Source organism: Sus scrofa, chromosome 1 (assembly GCF_000003025.6).
Source record: "Sus scrofa isolate TJ Tabasco breed Duroc chromosome 1, Sscrofa11.1, whole genome shotgun sequence".
Classification (NCBI taxonomy): domain Eukaryota; kingdom Metazoa; phylum Chordata; class Mammalia; order Artiodactyla; family Suidae; genus Sus; species Sus scrofa.
Genome location: NC_010443.5, coordinates 2,241,911 through 2,267,038, shown reverse-complemented (window position 1 = coordinate 2,267,038; position 25,128 = coordinate 2,241,911). Strand labels below are relative to the sequence as shown.

The 25,128-nt window shown below is 53.7% G+C and overlaps 1 protein-coding gene across 1 annotated transcript in view; it reads right to left on the bottom strand.

The window, feature by feature from the left end:
* RPS6KA2 (ribosomal protein S6 kinase A2) overlaps positions 1 to 25,128 on the bottom strand; it is a 318,780-nt gene that overhangs the window by 255,566 nt on the left and 38,086 nt on the right. Inside the window, 1 exon segment of the mRNA XM_021086109.1 lies at positions 4,887 to 4,937. Coding sequence (XP_020941768.1) covers positions 4,887 to 4,937 — 51 coding nt within the window.

Sequence of the window (25,128 nt, the reverse complement as noted above, 5' to 3'; positions counted from 1 at the left end):
ACAAGCGTGTCTGCAGCCTTATCTTCATGAACATGCATCAGTGTCACAGTTACAGAGTCTGTGTCATGTATTTGTGTGTTTATAGGTGTGTATACACACACGTGAAAGAAAAACCAAGTGCTTAGAAGGTCTGACGGTTGCTTCCAATTCAATTCTGTCCTTTCAGCGGCCGCCCAGCAAGGAGACCTGGCCCCACCAAGGTCATGTTTACCCAGCAGCCGAGTGGGGGAGGGGTCAGACTCCGCCCAGGCCCATGGGCTCCTGGTCTGGCCTCTTTGGTCCCCCCACATGCCCACAGCGCTGACCAGTGCCACACCTAAGAACCAGAACTGTCGGGTCCATAAGGTGTGCCTCCCGAGCTGTGCTCTGCAGAAAACTAAGGGCTGGGAGAGGGTCCCAGGTGTGCCCAGGGCTGCTACTCCGCAGGTGCACAGGTGCTCCGGGGCCGGCCAAGCAGCCCCCTGACACCTTTAGCGCACCCCCACCCCGGTGTCACTGCATCTCTAGCTCGTGAACGGGCACAGATGCATCTGCACAGAGCCTGGGACAGGCACCTGTCATAAAACCAGAGTAGCTTACAATATGGTTATTGTGGAAGTATTTTATATTTCTTTGGAAATTCTACAAAAAATATGAACAAGAAGGAAAAAATTACCTGGGATTCTAGAACTTAATGAAAATCCTTGGGAATCTGGGGGTTTTTTTCCCTATAAATCTGTCCGTTTGGGTTGGGGGATGGGATGTAAGCTGTAGCTTGAATAAGCTAAAACTGGGGGTGCGCTTTTTCCATAAAGTTAAGGTTTAGTTTTTCTCCAGATATCCCAAAAGGAAATTTACAACTATGACCTCGGTCAAAGGACTTTCCCAGCTCCAAATTTGTCCCAGGACACTTGGCTAGTTCCCGCTGCAGCGTTCCATGAAGATCTGAAGAGACCGTCCGGCGATTACAGCCAGGCAGGAAGGAGAGACGGAATTTGTTTCCGTCGCGGTCACTCGTGGCGGGAGTAAACAAGAGCTGCTTTTCAGGTGCAGGCACCTCTGCTATTCTGGAATCTTCCCTGGGTACCTGCCCCGTCCTTGTACCACTGCAGTCCTGCCCCACGCAGACACCCACACCTCTGTGGCCTGCGTGTATGAAGAGCCCTGACCAGGGCTGGGTTAGTGGGGCGAGGGCAGCTCAGCTACTCTGCACAGACAGCCAGCTCCGTAGCAGAACTTCTGCCCCCCAAACAGACTGAAAAACCACATTTCTGCCCTGCCTCCCTCTGCCCCACCCACTTTAATGTCATCTGTCACCTTCACCTTGTCAACACTGCCGAGTACACCTGCAAATACCAGTTCATCTGTTTCAATGAAGGCAGAAGCAAGAGAAGCTTTGATGGAAAAAGACACAGTGAAACAGAAAAATCCCCCTTATTCTAAGGCTACAAATCCTTAGAGCATCAGTTCAGTTTTGGACGAGAAGAGTAAAGCAGGGTCATTACAAAGCAAAACAGAAAGGAGAAGCCAGCTCACGCTCCCTTTTCAAAATTCTAATCTGAAAGCTGGTTTCGTGACTCAGCTGGAGGCTTCCTGTTAAAAAGGCCGGGGGTCCACTTGCCAGGAACTGGGAAAAAGAGGCTGGGGCACAGTTAATACCTGACCACCAGTTGTGGAGCGGCCGCCACAGTCAAGGCACGTCAGCAGCATTTTAACTAAATTTCCCTTCAAAGAATTAGTTTGAGTCGCCACCTTATTTAATTGCATACTGAGGTATCTGGACAAAAAAACAGACTGTTTCGCAAATTTTAGGAACTAAAACACACACACGCACCCCCCCCGCCGAAGTCCAGCAGGTGGACAGGTGTGTGGGGGCACGTGGCCTGTCCTCACGCCCGGGCACAGCTTTGGCCTCACCCTTCGTCTTCACCCAGGTTCGTCTGCCCTTGTCTGCCCGGCGTGAGGCTGCACCCCCGCCTCAAGCCCCACAGCGTCACCACCACGAGGGGCCTCGCTCCCCTGCTCCAAATAGCCGGAAATCCGAGGGAACAGTAGCTTTTTCTTTCTTATCAAGTTCCACCGAATCAATAGTTTCGCCCAGTGCGACTCTCTGAAAGGGGCGTGTGTGCTCATCCCGAAGCAGGTTTTAAAAAGAGGAGAAAGACAGCAGGATCCCGGAGCGTCCTCGTGGGGCCGCCGCCGGAGGGGGCGTGCCGGGCAAGGAAACACCCTCCCCTCGGAAATTCAGCCTCTTCTGCCCCCTTTTAAATTGCTTCCTGGAGCATCAAATAAAGAGGGAAACTGAACTTGAGAAAAAGGAAAAGTAACTGCTACATGGAGGCCGCGGTGGGTTTACCAGGTGAGGGACCTTGTGGCCCAGGTGCTGCATCTGCCCACCTGCAGCCCCCAGGCCCCGCCTGCTGCGGCCCCCAGGCCCCGCCTGCTGCGGCCCCCAGGCCCCGCCTGCTGCGGCCCCCAGGCCCCGCCTGCTGCGGCCCCCAGGCCCCGCCTGCTGCGGCCCCCAGGCCCCGCCTGCTGCGGCCCCCAGGCCCCGCCTGCTGCGGCCCCCAGGCCCCGCCTGCTGCGGCCCCCAGGCCCCGCCTGCTGCGGCCCCCAGGCCCCGCCTGCTGCGGCCCCCAGGCCCCGCCTGCTGCGGCCCCCAGGCCCCGCCTGCTGCGGCCCCCAGGCCCCGCCTGCTGCGGCCCCCAGGCCCCGCCTGGGAAAACATGGTTATGCTTCCAGGCGAAGCTGTGAGGAGCGCCGTTCACACTCCAGCGGCTAAGCCTGTGCTAGGATTTTAAACAGGAGACCCCCGAATGCTCTCGGCTGGTGTGACAATCTGTGTAACAGCAAGTCTTACAAAGGCCCTGAAACACACGTGGAAAGAGAGGGAGCGGTGAGCTCATCCAGGCCCGCGTCTCAGGGCCTGTTCCGCCTCCACGGGGCCCCGGGCCTGCCCGTGTGAGGGCTGCTTTGTGGTTTTCACCCTGAACATAAGAACGGCTTCCGCCCGCCACACTCAAGGTGGATCTGAAAACACGGCCGAGGGTTTTGCCCACTCAGGGGCTAAGGGTCCCGGAGGGCGCAGGCGGCCCCGGCCGCCGCCGTGCTGCTCTCGGAGCCCCCGGAAGACCAGCCCCGGCGTGACCGGGCCTGATGGAAGGCGCTCTGCCCGAAAGGCTTCGAGTCCCCACCGCGGCTCGGCCGGCCCCAGGCCCCCGTCTCGAGCACACCCGGTACCCGGTCCATCGCCCCCCAGACTCCTTCTTGTTTTATTTCTCTGTTCATTTCCACAACCAAGAGAGACGTGTGCTCGGTCTGGGGTTTGTGAGGACGCAAAGGAGGAGGAGAGCTGCTTTTTCCAGGAGACACGCCGTTCCTCGTGCGCCCTGCTGCTTCCACTTAAAGCCAAATAAAGTTCTGCTAAGACTCACCAGCTAGAGCGCCATTATTTTTTTTCTGAAAAGACTGAAGTAGACAGAGAAAATGTTTTGAGAGGACTACCTCCTGCCGCTGCAGCCCAGCTTGTGTCCCGAGTTTGCTGAAATTAGGATGCAGTACCAAACAGTACTGCCGTTTGTCTAGTCCCTCGGCTACGACAATCAGGAGCACCTTGAGGTGTTGTCTAGCCTGGTGAGTGGGCGTTAATTTTTTATTTCTTCCGACAATTTTTATGTCGAATAAGGAAATCTCATTTACAAGATGGTATTAACAAGAGCCTATTTTTCAACCAAATTCTTTGTGTTGGGCTGTTAATAAAAATACAAGCCAGACCCAGAGAGGAGAACCCCAACTGTGCGAAAAGTAAACCACTGGCATCCAGTGACACGCGCTGTGTGCGTGGAGGTCCGTGACCAAATGCAAAATCACGGCCAGTCACGAGCCAGCGTCCTTTGCTCCAGATCACGGGTCCCGGAACCAGCCAGGCCTCCGGACAGGCCCTCGGGACCCCCAGACCCACAGAGAGTCCCTGAGAAGCCGTCACTTCGTGGAGCAGCTCCTGACCTGCACAGGCTGCAGGCGGCCCACCACCTCGACGAGGCCAGAGAGGCTGCCGAGCATGCGGAAAACCGGGAGAATGTCTGCCTTGCAGCGACAGAGCGTCGTTTGACGTGTTCACATAAATGAAACAAGCCTGACCAGAACCCAGGCTTCTGTGACCTGTGTGGTCGCCACAGGGAACGGGCCCGCGGTACCCTCCCTGTTTGGGGGGGAATATTTCCCCCTAACAATGACAGGTGCCTGGCTTCCTGGTAGAGGTAGCATTACCACCTGCTGGGACCATGGGAGAAACAAAACACCCGTAAAGCCACCTTATAAAAGTCCTTATTGATAATGTTAGTTTTCACATCAGGCAGCCGCTTGAAATGGGGCCAGAAAGCCACCTCCATCTAAAGGATCCACTTTAGGCCTAACTCCTAGAAAAGCTTCCGAAGAGAAGCCACACTCCTGACACAGTATGGACTGCGAGCAGACCCCACGGGCCAGCGTCTCGGTGCCGCCCGGCGCTGCTGTCACCTTCGCTGCTTGTCACTCCAGCTTATTGTGAGGGCACGGATCCGAGTTTTCAAAGGAAGGCAGCACAGAAGTCACGTGTATTATACCCCCATGCTCCACAACCTCAGAGGCAGACCCAGGCTGCAGAGAAAGCAGGGTGCCATCCCGTTTGTCACACAGGCAGACCCCTGCCGTACGGAGAAGTCATTGCACAACCCAAGTTCACACAGAATGTCAGTTTTTGTCTTACAGGGCGGGACACGGCTCTTCTGGAAACACACCCCGGTGGCTCCACTAGACGCCGGGCAGCATAAAATAACCAAAGAAACTGGGAAAAAACCCTTCACGCTTGGCATTTTTTGATGCGACTGATGCGCGCGTGGAGAGGCACCAGCCGGCGTGTCACTTACCTTGACCTCCGCAGCCGCCCTGGCCTCCAGCGAGGTGGCGTCCCCCTTGCCCTGTGGAAGCAGAGGGGGGGAAACGCTGTAAGTCACAGGACAGGACGCTCAGCAGCCTCCTCATCGGGGGCAGTTACACAGGCACTCACCGAGCCTGGGAATTTTTTATGTCTAAACATAAATCGCCACATGATTTTAAATAATCGGAGGCTTTGCGACTAGCTTTCAGGAAGCCCTTCAGTAAGTAAACACCAGAAGAAGGGAACTTGCAAACGTTTGTGCAACTCTGACCATTCAGCCCAAGGAAGTGGTGCTGCTCCCATCACCAACCTCAAAAGGCAAAACCGAAAAAAAAGGCACTTGTTAATCTCCGAGGCACAGCGTGTAACCAAGAGCTGCGGTTATCGCGGGCAGGGCTGGGCCAACGTCCTCGTGTGACTCCAAGGCCCTCCGGCCTACGGGAGAGGCTCCTTGCAGCTGCAGGACGGCAGCACTTCCATCTGTACACAGGCTGAGGACACCTGGTTAAAATCCCCGTCAGCTCAGGCGCAGGGGTTCAGCCCAGAAACCTGCACCTGCAAACCTTGCCCTGCCAAGCTTGTCTCTGGCCAGAATCGAACCGGGAAACCACCTGAAGGTCTGACTTAGCAGCGTGGCCCTAGAGCGTGAGGGCGGAACCAAGGCGATCCCCGTGTCCCCACACTGCAGGGGCGAGTTTCAGGTTCTCTTTTGTCCTCTCTCCTCTGCTCTCTGTTCTGAGGTTCAGATCCAGTGACACACGAGAGAGAGAAAGTGGCCACATTTCAATGAGCTGCTTTCGCCCCCACTTAACATTGCGGTTCAAGTGTCAGGAGACGGAGGGTGGAACTCCCCCAGACACAACTTTGGGACACGCTGCTCCCTAAGGGGACACTGAAAGGGGCCCCACTCCCCCTGGAGACAACCGCACGGCGGCAGTCAGTACGGCCTCTGTCTATACCACCACTGTCTCCAACGCCACTGACAAAGGGCAGTTATCCGCACGGCTCCTGCTCCCTCACACGCCTGGTTCTCGGCGCTGGATGCGTGTTGGGATCACCCAGGAGTTTTACAAATTCTCAGATCCAAGAAACCAGAGCGCCTGGGACCGAACGGCCGCCTCCCAGTCCCTGTGGCGCTTCCCAGACGCCGCCGAGGCTGAGAGCCGGCTCCCGGCGCCTCTGGCCTTGTTGGATGACCCTCAGCCGGCCGGCGACGGTTAAAGAGGAACGCCTTCCTCCGACGTGATTTACTACGTGTTTGTGCCGCTTGAAGGGGGCAGCGGGGGGCGGGGGGTAAATGGGGTGAACGCTGAGGTCTCCCCCCTGCCCCCCGTGGCTGCTGCCTCTCCTTCTGTGGGAACCACATCCACGCAGTCCAATGAGAGGGACCCACCACGCTCACCCCCGCTGGCTGGCAGGGGCCTGACCCGGGCCCCGAAATCCTGAGGCCCAGCGTCCACCCAGCAATGGGCTTGAAACCCACAGGGAGGGAGGGCAGGAGAGGCCCACCCAGGGCAGGGCCACCTGCCCTCTTGGAACCAACAGCCGCTCTGCAGTCGCTCAGAGTCTGGAGTTTGTGCTGTTACCTCGGAAATGGGCCTGACGAGGATGGAATCAAAGATGGTGAGAAAGGGGTTCCCGCTGTGGCTCGGCGGGTTAAGAACCTGACATAGTGTCCATGAGGCCACAGCTTCCATCCCTGGCCTCACTCAGTGGGTTAAGGATCTGGCATTGCCACGAGCTGTGGCGTAGGCCACAGATGTGGCTCAGATCCTGTGTGGCTGTGGCTGTGGTGTGGGCCGGCAGCTGCAACTCCAATTCGCCCCCTAGCCTGGGAACCTCCTTATGCTGAGGGTGTAGCCCTAAAAAGAAAAAAAAAGAGAAAAGACAGCAAGAGTGTCCTGCTGAGTTTCAGAACCTTTGGAGTCCAAATTGCCAGAAGCCACCTCTTTTCAACGACAGGAGCAGATAAACTGCCAGTTTTGCTTAAGCCAGTTTGGTTTCTGCAACCTGAAGAAAGAAGGTGAGGTCTCATGCCGAATGAGTGACTGTTTACAAATAAAGCCTCAAGAGCAAGAAATGGGGGTCCCCAAAGAGCCACAACACCATGCATTCACCCCACCTTCCCCAGCCCCGGCCAGCCCCCAATGAGCACCTTCCATGAGGAGCACGGGGCACGGAGCCCTGGCCGGCCTGAAGCCCGGGGCTGTGCACACCGGGTACTTGAGTTGCTAAATTTTGCGTATTCCCTCCTTTGGAGTCACCAGTCCACCTTCCTTCCTGTTTCCTGGGTCCCCACCTTGCAGATAAGACTTAGAGATGTGAACAGGAGAATCGGGAGTAACTCAGAAATGACGGGAAGATTCTGCAGCCACTCTATCCGGCGCCCTCTTCCCCCCGCACCCTCCCCCACCGCCACTCCCCTCACCAAACTCAAACCCAGGCAGTGGCGGGCAGGGGCTCTGCCAACTCCTACAGTGACACCCCGGGTCCCACCAGTCCATTCCATTCCCGGGTGTGTGGCGTTCCCGTTATGGCGCAGCAGAAACGAATCCGACTAGGAACCCTGAGGTTGAGGGTTCAATCCCTAGCCTCGCTCAGCAGGTTAAGGATCCCGTGTTGCCGTGAGCTGTGGTGTAGGTCACAGATGCGGCTCGGATCCCATGTTGCTATGGCTGTGGTGTCGGCTGGCAGTTACAGCTCTGATTGGACCTCTAGCCTGGGAACCTCCATATGCCACGGGCACGGCCCTAGAAAACAAAACAAAACAAAACAAGGAACCATTCCCAGGTGTGTGGTGTGGTGGAAGGGACGGGAGCTTCCCCCCCATCCCACCTCCCCCGGCAGCAGGTGCTGGCGGCAGGTGAGAGGGAGACAGAGAGGCCGGGAAAGGGCGCCGACACTGCCTCACTGGGGTTTTCCATCTGGTCCAGCAGGAAGTCCCGACTCTAAATCAGGCCACTGACTGCTCTCACTCCTTCCTCTTCCCTGGGCCCATCCTGTCACACACCTGCGCCACATCCCTGTCAAAACGCATCTAGTGTGACTTGGACGCCATGACCAGCTCCAGCAGGGGAGAAAGAGCGCTAGAGGGAAGGTGCTGTAACCCTCAAACGTGTCGACTGAACTCCAGGTGCATTTTGTGACGAGGAAGCTTGTCCACCTTTGCTGCGGGAAGCAGCAAACACGACGTGCAACAGTTGTTGTGCTCTGTGGATTTGAGACAAAATGTCAGAAGTCTCTAGACAGAGCATCAATGACCCTTTTGGAAAAAACAGAGCTGGAACATTTCTTAAAGCTCTGGAGAGCCATCTGTGCTGGAGACACACGTGACAGGCACGCACGGGAGTCGGGTGTCTGGAATTCTGCATCTGGATGACAGAGCTTTATTTGATCCTTGGGGGATCCTTTCAATAGTGGCCTTTAAGTGTACGAAGCTGACAATCCAATTTTATGATGCAAGAGGGGTCTGGCTGACTCCCAGGGGCCCTGCTTACTGCAAGGTTTTGTGCACAGTCCTCCAAAGCTGAATGTAGGTAGCGAAGCACTTGGTAGAAGGAATAGGCTCTTATTTCCTAAGTGAAGTTAGCACATGGGATTGATTCTAGGAGAGTCGGGTCCTTGAAAGCCATGATTTGGCTGGAGTAGTGCTGGTGTTTTTAGTTAACAGATGTGCCCAAACTGATCGCTGCTGGTCTAGGAGAGGCTGAGACCGACTGCCCTGCCGGGGCCAGCGGACGCTGCAGAACTTCCAGGAGACGCACTAACAGCGAGGCTGGCGCTCAGGCTCTGAGGCAGCAAACCAGTTTGTTTCCCCTGCGCCAGGCGCTGGACATGTCACTCGGCCACAGGGCCTCGGTGTCCTCATTTGCAGAGTTGAGGTGAGGCAGCCCCTGGCGTCTGGGGGAGCTGGGAGAACCAACTGGACATTGCAGGCACCCAGCCTGCAGGAACCTCGGGCCGCACTGACCATAGAGATGACGTAGGGCGAGAAAAGGGCCCCGCACGTAGAGTACAGAGGGAAGCCCAAGTCAGCCCGCGCTTCCGGGAGAACACTTCGCCCTGTCTGTGATCCCTAGGCGTCTAGGAGTCGGACCATTTGTTCCACCGGCGGGCTTGTGAGGGTGGAACAGCAAAGGAGGAACAGCAGAGGGCGCCAGAGACACTTGCACGAGGACAGAGTCCTGCGGCACCAGAGACCGCGCTGGGCACCGCCGGAGCCCTGTCCCACCATTAGGCCACAAGCCAACAGAGGGGTCTGCCGTTTGGAACCATCTAGAAATTGCCAAAGCAGTTGGGACGTTGGATTTATCGCCGTTCTTCTGCGGTATCGAGTCTTCAGTGTCTCTGGGTGGCTGCGGCTCGTTCGTCCGCACCTCCCTACGCACCACACACACACACACACACACACACACACACACGCCTGCAGGCTGTAGGTTCCCGGGGTGGGGGTTGGATCTGTGCATTGCCTCTCGATTGCAGGGCTCCTGCCGCCCGACCTGCATCGCCCGCCACGAGGGGGCAGCAGAGGACGCGTCCCAGGAAGCGCCGGCCTGTGCACCTGCTGCAGGACAGCTTCGCTGCTGAGGCCTTGCTACGCGCTCCAGGAATAAGGTGCGGCCTTCACCCGCGGACCGACTGTAAGGAAGGCGGAGCTTGTTTTCCATAAACGTTCCTGTTGAGACCTTCCTCTCCCCCTCCCCTGGGGCCCCAAAACTCCAGATATCTGAGGGCTGTCTGGGTTCTTCTGGACTCTAAAGGGTTAACAAGTGAGTTACATCAGCCAAGAAACCAGACCTTTTCAGCGATTTGCTGGTTTCTGGGCTGTGACCTGTGTCCTTTCCAGATAAAACCAACCAAGGGGGTGTGAGACCAGCCCAGGGGAGGCCAGGCGTTAGCCGAGTGTGTGTTCCTCCCGGTGGCTCCTGCCCCTCCCCCCCCGGGGGGGGGGCTGGCTGGTCCATGATAAAGCAGATGGAGGGCAGCTCGGAGGACCTCCATCCAGCGAGAGGCAGGCAGCGATCCCCGAGGACCATCGCACTGTGCACTTAGGGATGAGGGGACAACTAACCAAAACACGGCTCAATGAATAACTGGGTTGTGAGAGGGGCGGGAGGAGGGGAGAGCCCACAGGGGCTCAAAGAGGGCGACCAGGGGGCTGGACCACCCCTGGGGTGCCTTTCCGTTTCTGTAGTTTAGATTTAAATATATATATATACACACATATATATATGTATTTTTCTAAATTCAGATGAATTTCCCATAAGATTAAGCACTTGAAATGTAAAAATCAGTGGTATTTAGTGCATTCACCACGTTGTGAAACCACGACCACTATTCAATTCCAAAATATTTTCATCCCTTCCAAAGAAACCCGGAGCCACTCCTCACGCCCACCCCCAGGCCCTGGCAACCAGCGGTCCATACCCTGTCCCTAGGGGTTGACCCACTGGAAATCTCTTATTAACAGAATCAGACCGCGAAAATAAGTAAAGGAAACTTCATTTTATTTTATTGCTTTTTAGGGCTGCTTCCGCAGCATATGAAGGTTCCCAGGCTAGGGGTCTAATTGGAGCTACAGCGGCCGGCCTCCGCCAAAGCCACAGCCACACGGGATTGGAGCCGGGTCTGTGACCTACACCACAACTCACAGCAACGCCGGATCCCCGACCCACTAGAGCGAGGCCAGGGATGGAACCCGCATGTTCAGATACCTGCGGGATTCGTTTCCGATAAGCCACCACCGCGACGCCAGGGAAACCTCATTTTAAACCGAGTTGGAGAGCCCTGAAGGGGGCGCTCTCACGCCCAGGACACTCGCGCAGCCCGAAGAAGGATGCCGGTTCCTTTGCCCAGGGAGGCCCATTTTCCCGGGGAAGGCTGTCTCCTGCTTTTAAGAAAAGCAGGAAGACCCCTCCCTGCCCCTGAGACAAGGCCCTTGGCATTGTTTGCAGCCAACGAGAAGCCGCCGGACCCCAAACTCCAGTTCTTCCCCCCAGTGTCCTCCTGAAACGGAATACAGGCCGCCCCGCCCTTTGCTCCTCCCGACCTGGTGCCAAACCCTGAGACTCCGTCCGCGCTGGGGGCTGGTTTCCGCAGGCGCCCAGCCAGGAATGCTGCAAGCCACCTGCGTGTGTTTCCCGGGCCTGAGCCGAACACTCACCCCAGGGGGAAAAATGTTCTTCCTAAGTTAGGCCTAAAAATATTGTTTTGCAGAAGACCTCCAAGATGTAAAATAAACATTTAAGTAAAAAAAAAAAAAAACCAAATTCTTTAACCCAATAACTTCTAGGAGTTTATCCAAAGATAGAGACTTAGGTAAATGTTTATCATCGTGTTTTTTAAAATTACAGTGAGAAATTGAACACTGGCCAAATATTAAACAAAGAATTGTACAAATACGTTATGGCACCGCTACATGATGGGAGATTCTATGGTTGTTAGAATAATAAGAATCGGGGGGACAATTTTTAAATGTTAAGAAAACATACAAAGTATGATTTGGTGTTGGCAAAGTGTATAAAAGGGCTGATGTAAATATAGAAACACACATAGCTGCTGAGTTGAGGTTGTGACACAGGTGCGGATGTGTGAGCACAGGGGTGGATGTGTGAGCACACGTGTGGAGATAGAAAGGCACAGGAAAAAGGTTATGAGATGAAGAAATACACCCACTGCTACAGTGAGTATCTGCTTTGCTACATGAAGGTCGTTTTTTTTCATGCCGCACCTGCGGCACATGGAAGTTTCAGGGCTAGGGGTCGAATCTGAGCTGCAGCTGAGGCCTACACCACAGGCACAGCGACACCAGATCTGAGCCACATCTGTGACCTACACTGCAGCTTGCGGCAACACTGGATCCTTAACCCACCAAGCAAGCCTGGGGATTGAACCCCCATCCTCATAGAGACTACATCTGTAAAGCGGTAGAGTCCTTTTATATTGAGGGAGAAAAGAGATACACATTCTGTACATTTATGAAGCAATACAAAACCCTCTTTGGCTTGTCAGCATCTTAAAGTCACGAAGCCAAACTATCTGGGACAGACTAGAAGTCTGCAAATCTCAAGTGTGTTTTCACTTATTTTGCTATTCCATCAAATATTTTATCATTATAATAGGAAAAAAACGGGAAAATGTTGTCTTCACATTAAAAGACCACAACACAGACACACATCAACTGCTCAGCCCCCCAAACCTTGTAAATACAAGACACCGAAACTGGCCGCAAGGGAGACGGAACATGCCACGTGGCATTAGGGAGCCGCCGCGAGGCATTAGGGAGCCGCCGCCCGGCAGGAAGGCCTCCTTCCCCTGGTCCTTATTTACTGTTACAGCCCAAGGGTTGCTACAACGATTATTTTAAGCTGAAGACATCCTAGATTCAACAGATGCAGGGAAAGGCCTTCGCAGAGCTTCCCTTATCCGACCGAAAGCAGAAGCTTCTGAGGAATTAGAACAGCTTCCCTTTTCAGGGCAACTTCCATTCCCCGGGGAGAAACCAAGGCACACCTGCTGTAAACCCCTCTCGGCGGAGTTTACGGCCCTGATGAAGACAGTAGGGCACTCACGCCTTCAGAGAAAAATATCACAAGCTTTCCCCTAAAGACCTATTTATCTTCCTGAACAAACCTATTCGTTCCCCCACCGGGGCCCTTTCCTGGAAGTGGGTACCGAAGCCCCAATTCTACCAACTCCTGGGAATGACTCGTCACTGACCACTCCACACAAAGGCCTGCCGCCTCATAAATGAGTTCTCCCTTTTCTCCTGCCAAGCTGCCCGCTGTCGGTGGAATTCACAGCCCCCGCCGTGCACACAAGAGGATGGAGGCAACTTCTCCCTGCCTGCACTGCACCCTCTCTCCTGACCAGCACGGAGAGCAGGTGGAAACCCGCGGGTCTTGAGCCCAAACTAACCAGCTGTAGCACCAGTGACTCGGTCTGAACAAAACTAAGGAGGAAACAGCCCCGAACAGGCAAAATCCGTTTCCCTGGACACAGGTTCCGCCGCCGCAGCGTCTCTGTCTCCTTGCTCCGGTTCACCCACCCGCACGTCTATGCATCGGGAGGGAGGCCCCCAGGTCCACCTCGCCCTGGAAGAGGCGACTTGAGCGGAGCCGACATCAAACCACTGGTTAAACAGAACTGCGGGTGGCGTGTCCGCCCGCATTCAGCCGTGTGGCCTTGTCTCCACCGCGGGGGGATTCATCCTGCCGAACCGCGAGGGGCGCTCCGCTTCACTGGCCTGATGGATCCGACTGTTACCTCGTGGACAGGTGGCCTCCGGCACGCAGGCTGCCCACCACCACCCGGAAGGCAAGACCGGGACAGCTGCACAGACCCCAGGAGCGAGTGCAGGCTCCCACTGCTCACCGTGGGCAGCTAGGCCCCCCGCAGCTCACGGGGCAGAATCTGGAATCCTGGTGCCAGCAGAGGGCAGCACTGAGCTGCCCGCATCAGCCTGTTCAAGGCAGCAGGTGTAGGGCAGGGCTCTCCTGGAGGCTGTGCTCAGACCCAACTGCCCAGCGCTCACGGGCGGGGAGACCCCTCCTCATTGGTCCTCAGGCCCAGGAAGTGGACGTGCAAAGACCTTTCCAGGGGTACGTGGTATCGACACTTGGAAAGCAACGGTTGAGGATGCCCGGACCCTCCACTCTTCTGAGAGTGACATGAGCCCCCTTTCCACCCGCCCCTTCCCAACCTCGGCTTCCCCTTTTCCAGAGAAAAGCACGCCTCCCACCCTCCCAAAGCCTCCCAGTGCCCGGCAGAGTCCGGCCTCCGATGAACCAGGAACCAGGCCTCTGGCAAGTCTGACAGTTTCCAATTCTTTGCTTTCAATAAAGGTGAAGGAGCACTTATTCACATTCACAGCAGACAGAGCTTTAAAAATAATCTACTGTAACAATCATGAGGTGATTTTTTTTTTTTGTCATTCAGTTTGGAAGGAGCTAAAAAAAAACCAAGTGACATTATTACAACAGATCCCTCTCCATTTTTATCTTTCGTTCCTCTTTGTGTGCCGCATGCTGCCTCGGCTCTTCAGGACGAAAACTGGAGACAGCCGCCTGGCCCCTTTCGGTGGCAGCGCTCCACGGCTGGCGCGCCCGGCCACTGTCCGCCTCGCTCACATGCTCTGAGTCTCTCATCGTTTTACTTGTTATATTCAATGATTATCCACTTTTCAAAACAAAAATAAACCAATGGGACCTAATTCAACTTAAGAGCTTTTGCACAGCAAAGGAAGCCATAAAAAGACAATCCACAGACTGGGAGGAAATCTTTGCAAATGAAGCAATTGACAACGGAGTCCTCTCCAAAATATACAAACATCTCATATAGCTTTATGTTTAAAAACAACACACAACCCAATCAAAAAAAGGGCAGAAGACCTAAATAGACATTTCTCCAAAGAGACAGACAGATGGCCAAAAAGCATATGAATAGATGCTCAACATCACTAATTATTAGAGAAATGCAAATCAAAACTACAAGGAGTTACCACCTCACATCCATCAGAATAACCATCATCAAAAAGTCTACAAGGGGACTTCTCTTGCGGTGCAGAGGCAAGGATCTGGCATTGTCACTGCAGCAGCTTGGGTCCTTGCTATGGTGCGGGTTTGATCCCTGGTCTGGGAACTTCTATGTGCCATGGGCGTGACAAAAAAAAAAAAAAAAAGTCTGCAAACGGTAAATGCTGAAGGGGATGTGGGAAAAGGGAACCCTCCTCCACTGGTGCCAGGATGTGTAAATGGGCACGACCACTATGGAGAGCTGGAAAACTCTATACAGAGCCATCGCATGAGCTAGCAACCCCACGCCTGGGCATATAGCCAAAGGAAACCATAGTTCAAACAGGTACATGTACCCCGATGTTCACTGCAGCACTACTTCCAGCAGCCAAGACATGGAAGTCACCGAAGGGTCCATGGACAGACGACCGGAGGAAGAAGAGGTGGCGCCTCCACAAGGGAACGTCAGCTGTGACAAAGCATGAAACTACGCCACGTGTGGGTGGAGCTAGAGAGGCTCCTACTGAGTGAGGTCACTCAGAGAAAGACAAACATCGTGCGACATCTCGGAGATGTGGGATCTGATACGGAGAGATGCGGGATCCTTGTTCACCAAACAGAAACAGACTCAAAGACTCTGAAACCGCACTTGCGGTTGCCAAAGGGAAAGCTTTGGGAGGGATAAAATAGGGGCCGGATTGACACGTCCACACACTGTACACAGAATGGAGGCGTAGCGAGCAGAGTTCCACTGTGTTGCACAGGCACCTCTGCTCAACACTCTGCAGGGACTCGCCCGGGAAAAGCGTCTGTGAAGGAACGGATAGAGGCACCTGTGTAACTGAATCGCCTGCTGTACACCTGAAACTGACACAACATGGCAAATCAGCCAGACTCCAATAAAATGTTTTTTAAAAGTATCCACTTTTAAAATACTTTTACTCAGGTGTGTACCAATAATACTTACAGTAATTCTCAAGGAACTTAATTAGAGTCTTGTGGTCCCAGAAAGTTTTTTAATTAATCAATTTATGAACAGATTTTTTTCTGCAAGAATATAAGGTGATGAATAAAAGACTTTAAGCAAATATCCACATATATCACATTAGAATTATATTCTAAGGGGTAGGGATAGAAATTCCAATTCAAGGAGAAAAGGGAATCACAAAAAATGTTTGCCTGTTCAGAGAAAAGCATGCTCACGTATTTTTACCATGGGGGTGATTTTGGAGAATCAAATTGCTATAGCATCTAGATTCCAAGGGGAAATACCTAAGAGTGTTGCAGTAGTTTTATTCTGAAACATCAACTTTTTTTTTTTTTTTTTGGTCTTTTTGCCATTTCTAGGGCCACTCCCACGGCATATGGAGGTTCCCAGGCTAGGGGTTGAATCGGAGCCATAGCCACCAGCCTACGCCAGAGCCACAGCAACGCAGGATCCGAGCCGCATCTGCAACCCACACCACAGCTCACAGCAACACCAGATCCTTAACCCACTGAGCAAGGGCAGGGATCGAACCCGCAACCTCATGGTTCCTAGTCGGATTCGTTAACCACTGCGCCACGACGGGAACTCCGAAACATCAACATTTTTAAATGTCAGAAGATATCCCCTTCAAAGCTAACAAAACTTGTTTTTAGATGCAAACTTTATTCTATTTTTTAGTTGAAATACAGGTGATTTATAATGTTGTAGAGTTCCCATAGTGGCTCAGCAGGTTATGAACCCAACTACTATCCATGAGGACGCAGGTTCAATCCCTGGCCTCGCTTAGTGGGTTAAGGATCCAGCCTTGCCATGAGCTGCGGTGTAAGTTGCAGACGTGGCTGGATCTGGTGTTGCTGTGGCTGCGGTGTAGGCCAGCGACTGTGGCTCCGATTCAACCTCTAGCCTGGGAACTTCCATATCCCGCAGGTGTGGCCCTAAAAAGACAAAAAGTAAAATACTGTGTTAGTTTCTGCGGCACAGCAGAGTGCCTGAGTTACGCGCACACACGTTACTGTTCCACCCTCTTTTCCATGAAGGCTTCTCACAGGACGCTGGATAAGGTTCCCTGCGGTATCGAGTAGGATCTCGCCGTTTATGCATCCTCTAAATGCATAAACACATTTATGCATCACAGCTTCGAGAAGCAAATTTTCAAAGGCCATCTGGGGGCTGCTCCCCTCGTGCACACCTAAGGAGACCCCTCTGTCTGGCTGGCAGCGGGTGGTTTGCAGAGCACAGCTGCCCCTTCCGAAAGGACAGGTACGTGCCTTGCTTCCCGCAGTCTGGCAGCCTCTGAAGGACAGACTCATTTAAAGCCTGGGAAACAGGTCCCTGCTTCCATTAGGCCGACGCTTTGGGAGTTCTGGGCAATCTCTGCAGTCGGTGGCTCATTTGAGTCCAGAGGGGAACCAGCCTGGTGCACTTGGGCCCCACAGAGCAGGCGGCCTGGAAAAAGGTATTCAACGACTTCACACATTTGCAGCAGCGTCTGCTGGGGCTGGGGGTGCAGCCCGGCTTCCGGCAGGGTCTGTGACACCCCGGTCCCCTGTAAACGGGGCGCTGTGCCTGGCTTTTTACAAAGGAAGGGGCTGGGGAGGGAGACACAACGCACTGTGTGCCACGTCCTCGTGTACGCAGCCTTGGCCAGGGATGCCGCCACGCCATCCTCCGCCCGGGGAAAGGGCTGAATCTCGCGACGGGCTCGGGCAGCATCTGCACGCGGTCTGCCCTTAATCACGAAGAAGATGGATCGTGAAAAATCACTGCTATGGGGTTCCTTGCTTCAGCTTTTAAAACAGGAAGAATCCAAAAGGAATAAAACCTCGACTCTACAAAAGGAACTGGATAAAGGCCAGAGTTTTAGCTACGACAGAAATGAGAGCGGAACCGAGAAATTCTCGAGGCCCTCCGGGGTCAGCCAACGTCTCTGAGGAAGGAAGAAGACAAAGCACTTTAAGCCGCGGCATCAGCACTTTCGTAAGTGACTTTCCGCAAGTGTTGCCCTCGGTTTTGTAATAATTCAACAGTGCATTTTTCAAGGACACTTAATTGTGACTTTTAGAGAAAGTCAAAGCATTTACAAAGATCATATATGCTAGACTTGTGGGAAGCATAATTGATGAAGTAATCATAAACACAGAGGACCCAGAGAAAAAAGGAATGTGGAATAGAACGGGGAGAAATAACGGGAAGAGAAAGGGTTATATGATTGTTTTCTTTGGCTGTGCCCACAGCATGCGGAAGTTCCTGGGCCAGGGATCGAACCCGTGCCACAGCACTGAACAATGCCAGATCCTTAGCCTGCCGAGCCACCAGGGAACTCCTGTATGACTTTTAATGAATCTAATTTTTCTAATTATTCAACTTTTAAACACTAAAAATATTTTATCTTTCACAAACAGTCATACACATAATTTTATATCAGGGAGCATATATGATGGCAAACTACTATTTTGAGAAAAATCAAATTAAACTTAGGTTTTATTACTTATTAGTTGCATAAATAGTTTAAAACTGATTAGAGGGAAAGGATTAGGAGGAAAATTATTTAACAGTCTCGAAGGTGAGGAGTTCCCAACAGCAGTGGGGAAGGACTTCGGAAGACGTGTTTTCAAATCCCTCCCTCGACAGCAGGAAACTCAGAAGAGAAGTGAATTACCTCTCCCATCTGCAGGGACCCTTTGTTTTAACCTATTCACACATCCCAAAAAGGACTAGAAAAATGACTACATAATAAAATAAGGTTTTAAAATAAGACCCAGTCTTGGATTTTGGAAGATCCTGACTGCTCAAAGTAAGGTCGAATCTGCCACCAGGAGATGGGACCATCTCACAGCAAAGCCGCCGCCTCCACGGGGTGACACAGGGATACGGCAAACACCCCCAGTTCCCAGATGGACAAATCGAGGCACAGGGATTGGGAAGTCTAGCCGGGTGTACCCAGCCCACCAGATGATGCCCTGGGCTAAATTATCTCAGAGCAAAGTTTCACCAGTGGTTGGAGGCTTTATTAAGAAACAGAGAAAATTAGACAAGCCACCTGATTGGTAAAAACAAAATAAGTTACTGATAGTTATCCGTAATTTAAACTGCTACTTAAAATATAGTTACCAGTTGTTTTTTGGTTCTGTTTTTTGTTTTGTTTTGTTTTTCAGGATGCACTCAAGGCATATGGAAGTTTCTAGGCCAGGGATTGAATCTGAGCCGCAGCTGTGGCAACATTGGATCCTTTGACTGACTGTACAGGCCAGGAATCAAGCCCACATCTCCACAGCAACCCAAGACACAGCAGTCGGATTCTTTTTTTTTCGTCTTTTTTTTTTTTTTTTTTTTTTTTTTTTGGTCTTTTTAGGGCCACACCCACTGCATATGGAGGTTTCCAGGCTAGGGGCCGAATCAGAGCTACAGCTGCTGGCCCATACCAGAGCCACAGCAACGCAGGATCCAGTCCACATCTGTGACCCACACCACAGCTCATGGCAACACCAGATCCTTAACCCACTGAGTGAGGCCCAGGACCGAACCCGCATCCTCACGGATCCTAGTTGGGTTTGTTACTGCTGAGCCACGACGGGAACTCCTGCAGTCAGATTCTTAACTCCCAGTTACCAGTTTTAAAATGATTGTCTCCGTGACCTAGTGATAAACAGTAGACGACATTTACAAAATGATGAAACGAGACCGAGATGAACAATTTTTAAAACCTACATTGACGGTATGTCATTTCTTTTAACCAATACTCTTTAAATACTGATACTAAGTCTGTCTCTTGGTAGCCCTGAGTCTTTGTACAAACTAAGTGGGGCCTTAAAAAAAAAAAAAAAAAAAAAAAAAAAAAGGAAGAAAAGAAAAAAGAACGTCCAGAAACAGAGACCCAAAAAATTATTGGCAAGTTTGACTAAATATCTTCCAAAGGGAAGATCGAAAGTCTTTAAGAAATGAAGCCTCCACGGATGAAGTAGAAGAGCACGTTTTTTTTAAAGCCCACCGGGTGTTACCTGGACAGGTAAGATGTGCTCCATCCGCAGGGTAAGCACACTGCCACCTGTGGTCCCTGAATCCGCCAGCGTGATGCTGAGACGCAGCCTCCGGGGCGAGTACCAGCCCTTCTACTCCAGGGTAGCAGAGGCTGACCCTGAGCCCCACTTACCTGGTCCGCCTGGGAGGTGCAGACCCCAACCGGGGCCCCGCCCTTCACCCTGGACCTGTCCATGCTGACAAGGTCACGGAGATGGGAGGAGGCCACGTGAGAACCCACAGCGGAGGGACCCCGTGAGGGCCCTGCCTCATCACTGGAGTCCGGGGCCCTTCCTGAAACCCCAGCAGAAGGACCTGGGCTGGGCACTGGCCCTCTTGGGACAGTAACGGGCTGAGGGCCCAGGCAAAGAAGGACTCTGGGTCATGCCCCTCGACGGGCAGTGAACCCAAAGATCTGAGTCACGGGGTGGGGGTGGGGCTCATCCCAACAAGCCCGCACACTAGGCCTGAACTGCAGGCCCGGCCAGGCCCTCCGGGCGCCGGCTTGTCTGGATCTCAGCCTCATCACACCCCCGACTCAGACCTTCCCAGGATCGGGGCCGGGAGACTGAGGGGAGGGGGCTGGTCCCTCTTCTGTGCTGTTCACAGTCACCAAGAGTGACAAGCTGGGAAGCACACGATGCTGTGACTGGCACGAAGTCTGGAAACTGCCCTGAATTTTCCATCCCTGCGTTTCTAACACATTTTCTCAACTTCACACATGGACACTCCCGTGGGCACGAGCGGAGATGGCTGAAAATTCCTTCTGGGGTGTGAGCGGAGGCGGAAGGCGGTGCTGCTAGAAAAGCGCGCGGAGGTCGCAGGGCGGTCCCGGGACCTCTCCGGGGGCCCGCCCGCGCGAAAACGCGCCTCCGAGCAGTTTCCACGATTCCTATCAGGTTCCTGAAGTCTCGGAAGATTCTGGTCATCGATCCCATTATGCTTGCTGGTTTCCATCACTGGTTTTTATCTCATTTTTTTCTCTTTTGGCCTCCCCACAGCATATGGAGTTCCCAGGCCAGGGATCAGATCCAAACCACAGTTGCCACCTAAGCCTCAGCAATGCCAGATCCTTAACCCATGGTGCCAGGCCGGGGATCGAACCTTCATCCCAGCGCTCCCAAGATGTAAGTAACATGATGCCTCTGCACCACAGCAGGAACTCCCATCATTGGTTTTTAAAAGTTAAACATTACACTGCGAAATGATAAATACAACCAAGATGCTATACAGACATAAAAATCAACTTGTTACCAAGCTGCAGTTGGCCCTAAGGTCTCCTATCCTACGGTAAGTAATAACCCTCCTCCATAAAAGTAAAGCGCTCCATGAAGATGCAGGCGTTACCTAGCGCGTCTGTCATGTACCTGTGCTGAGGGATCCTCTAGCGTGTGTTTTATCCCCTTTTGTTACTGCCCATTGACGTTCAAGTCGCCAGCAAAGACACAAGCACCCTGCGCGGCCCGGAGGCCCCGTGAGGAGGGCGAGTCTGCCACCCGGGCGCAGCGCCAACAGCAGCTTCCAGGGGGAGACCCTCCCGCACACGCCGACTTGACTCCAGCCACGGGGATGGAGCTTTAACCACGGGGGGCGGCCACACCGCAGGAAGACGACTCCGACCGGCACTGCGGGTGACGCGTGGATGTGATCTTCCCCGGAAGCACAGACTCACGGACTCACGGACAAATCTGGGGGCTCCGGGCAGGTGAGAAGGGTTGCCGGAGACACGCGCTTTATACAACCCACGACGCATCTCCAACGCAGTGAAATACGGTAAAGAGAGGCCTCATTCCACACTTCTGTATGTGGACCGACTCACGGACAGACTCCCTAGAGCCAGGGAAATCCACTCAGCCGTCTGCCACCAGCTGTGTGGGAAAGAAGGGAGATTTAGGTGTAGATATAAACCAATTCACTTTGCTGTACACCTGAAACTAACACAACACTGTAAGTCAACTAGACTCCAATAATTTTTTTTTTTTAGTTTCTAACAATGAAAAAAAAAGGAAGCCTCATTCACAGCAGCTGAAACTGCAGGACCTCTAGGCACCAACTTAGCAGAGGGACCCTGGGCCAGGGCTGGGACGTGAACCCTGAGCAAGGGTCCTGGGCGAGCTCCTAGATTCCCGTGCCGCCCCCCTCCCCGGACGAGCGAGGCTGGCTCCCTCTGCCGCCTGTGCTCCATCTCTTTCCCGATTCCGCCCAGTCTCCACCTCCAAGTCCTCCCAGGTCCCAGCTCACCCTCAGCCAGTCCACTCTCCATGGTGCTGGAGGCCCTCAGGCCCTACCTGTCTCAGCACCTGGATCAGTCCCTCCCTGAAACCCTCTTCACACAGCCTTGGGCACCAGAAACTCCATCGCGACCACACCCAACCTTTCAGAAAATGCCCTTGCTCTGCCCTCCACGTGTGCCCACGGTCCGACCTCCTTTTACCCCTTCCGCACCCGCCTGTGGCCCAAGCAGTTGTGCTCTGTCACACAGACTGTCCCAACACAGTCACCAGCGTGACCCAGTGGGAACACACCTTGGAGGTCACACAAACTTCCATCAGCCGAGCCGCACCCATCCTTCCTGGGTCTGGACGGGACCTCCCCCCGGCCCGGCCCACGGGTCCCACCTGGCGTCCTCCGCACACGGACTCTGTACAGCCTCTTTGCTGGCTGTCCCCCTCCTCCTCGCCGTCCCCTCCCATCTCCCGGAGTAAAGCTGCTGCTGGGCTCCGTCCTCACCGCGCTCAGTCTTCACTCCGACCAGGCTGCTAGGACCACAGCGGCCGCGTGCCCAGCCCCAGCTCCCCCACAGCGCTGGCACCTTCCTTCCACGGGCGTGACGGCCACGTAGGTGCCGGCTCAGCCCTCTGGCTGGGGGACTCATGGCCCGGCTGCTGCCCACAGGGTCTTTTCCTGTCCTTACCCTTGCCTCTGGGGGTCAGGCCTGCCTTGTGGCCTCTGCACCCGCCCCACACCTCTGGCGTGTCTAACCCCGGGTGGCACCGTGGCGTTGCGGGAGCTGATCAGCGCAGAAAGGCAGGTCCGGTCCCGGGCATTGCTTCGCGGGTGATGGCAGCCCTGAAGATCAGGAGCCAGAGTGAACAGGAAGCTGTGAGCTTGTAGAAGGTGAACGAGCGTCCCGTCTACACCGGAGTACCTTTCTGCGACTCCAGGATAAAGAGGGTTAAAGGAGAAACCTCCCCCAAAGCTCAAAGCATAGGGCGGAAAGCAAAGGTGGACTCGGTCACACCACCGTTACAGTTTTCACTCACTGAAGGACAGAGTTACTGTTCAGCGGCTGTATTAGGACACAATTCAATTTCTAAAACAAGAGACTAACACCAAGAATAAATAAGGTCAGCCTCCGAATCCAAAGGAAAAGACAAGAATTCAAACACACAGATGAGGGAAAGATGTGAACGAGCGATTCTCAGCAGAAAGAAACCCAAGCGGATACAGAGCCTGTGACGAGGCTTAAAACTGTCAATTAGAGAGTCGCAAATTAATCAACAAGATGCCACGGCCAGGGCATGGTGAGGCGGGGCGCTGGGCAGCACCAGGGGTCGGCGAGAGGACTCCAGGCACCGCGGGGGTGCAGACAGGTGAGGCTGGGGGTCGGCTCTGGCAACACTCACCCAGGGGCGCCCCGTGCATCCGAATCCCATACAGACGGTTAAATACACCAGAGCTGGTGGTAAATAAGCCAGTCCCGCCTCCAGCAAGGCTGACCACCCGCTGGGGGAGGCTTATTCAAGGAGGAACCCACACTGTGTGCACAGCGAGACCAACAGATTAGGCGGCAGGAACACAACGCCACAACAATGGTCTGTGCCCCTCCAGCGCGCGTAATGGCATAAGGGGGCACGGCCAGCGGGGGCAGGGCTCCCCTCCTCACCCCACCTTCACAGATGGCCTGTGATACTGAGCCTCCCCACACGCTGGGAAGAGCGGCTCTGGGCTGCCCTGGGCAGGGCGGCTGCATCGCGGCCGGGGGGCCACACCCACACAGTCATCCTGGGCACCGACACCCAGTCCTCCCTGCCCGCGCACCAACACGCCCGACCACGGCCAAGGGGGCTCCCTAGCCGAGTGGCGCACAGTCACAGAACAGTCACCCCCCACCAGCTATGAAGTAATTACTCCTGTCGTAGATGGAGGGAAACAGTCATGAAATTTCCTACTGTTCCACTCGAATTTGGGTGGGACTGATGGGCCAGCACAGTCTGTAAGAGAAGCAGCGCATCTGCTACCGCCCCCAAATCAAAACCCGCGCCCCTGACACTCCTATAGGGACCATTTGCGTGACCTTTCAACCCTTCAAAAGCACAATACTTTTATTTTATTATTTTATTTTTAGGGCTGCACCTGCGGCATGTGGAGGTTCCCAGGCTAGGGTGGCAGTGGAGCTGCAGATGCCGGCCTACACCACAGCCACAGCAACGTGGGATCTGAGCCGAACCTGCGACCTACACTGCAGCCTTCTGCAGTGCTGGATCCTTAACCCATGGAGGGAGGCCAGGGATGGAACCTGCCTCCTCAGTGACATTGTGTCAGGTTCTTAACCCACTGAGCGGCAAGGGGAACTCCAGTGTTTACTAATTTTAGAAGATACCTTACTTTTCAGAAACTCCTTCAACCCTCTTGTGGAAGGCAAGCATCACGTGACCCTTAGAAACAAATCCACAACAGCATTTTTGCAAATCTGAGCCTGGCCCACAGGCTCCCAGTTGCATGAGCGAGGAATGTGGCGTCTTGGCTAATCACCTGTTCTTCTTAATCAAGTTATCATGGATATAATTCCTGGAATAATAGCTCTCAAAGATTCAAATTTACTTAACAAGAAAATTGCCATGGAACACAATGCAGTCTTTCCTCCTCCAGGGATTCTGAAGTCACCGCAGAAAGCTCAGCACTTGTTTCAGGATGTTAATTATGAAGCTCAACAACGGTTCCCACTTCACTGCAGACTCGACTGTGTACGCGGAATGTTCTGTAAAATCCTGTCACCATCGCGTCTTGGAAGGTGAGCGGCTGAAAGCAGGTGTCAGGACCTCACAGACGCCCCACGGGCCTGCAGCCCCTCCCCCAACCCACAGCCCCCTCTGTCTTCAGTTCAAATGTCCCTTTAAGAGACCCCTCCTCACCCCAGGCAGCACTCAGATAGATGCCCTCTCACGTCTGCCATGTCCTGGCCTTTAACGCAATGGAAACCCTGAGGCCGTGTGTGTGTGTGTGTGTGTGTGTGTGTGTGTGTGTGTGTGTGTGTGTGTGAGAGATGCCCCCTCCCCCAGACACTGCCCCCTCCCCAACTCCATAACAAACAGGGAGATGCTCAGAGAGTCTGCTCTCAGCACCTGCTCGGGCAGATCCCTGCCCCCCCCCAACTCACACCTCATTTTATGGATAAATTTAAACTAAAAACTTACAAGGCCTTGAAGGGCCTGACCCAGCTGCGTGTCTTCAGGTGCTCTAAGAAGCCCAAGCACAGCCTGTGTTCTCCATCTTTCAGCTCCACGGTTCCTCCACCGAGAAACATGCCAAGGAGTGTTGCATAATTTATAAATTCCACGATCCCTTTCCAAACCACACAGCGCCCAGAGAACGAGGCCCTCCTGTAAACGTCAGCAAATCCCTTCCTAACTGACAATAACTCGAAGACCATTCAGAGGAAAAACAGGCTCGTAGGCTTTATTTTCAAATGATTCAAACCAAACAATGAGGCT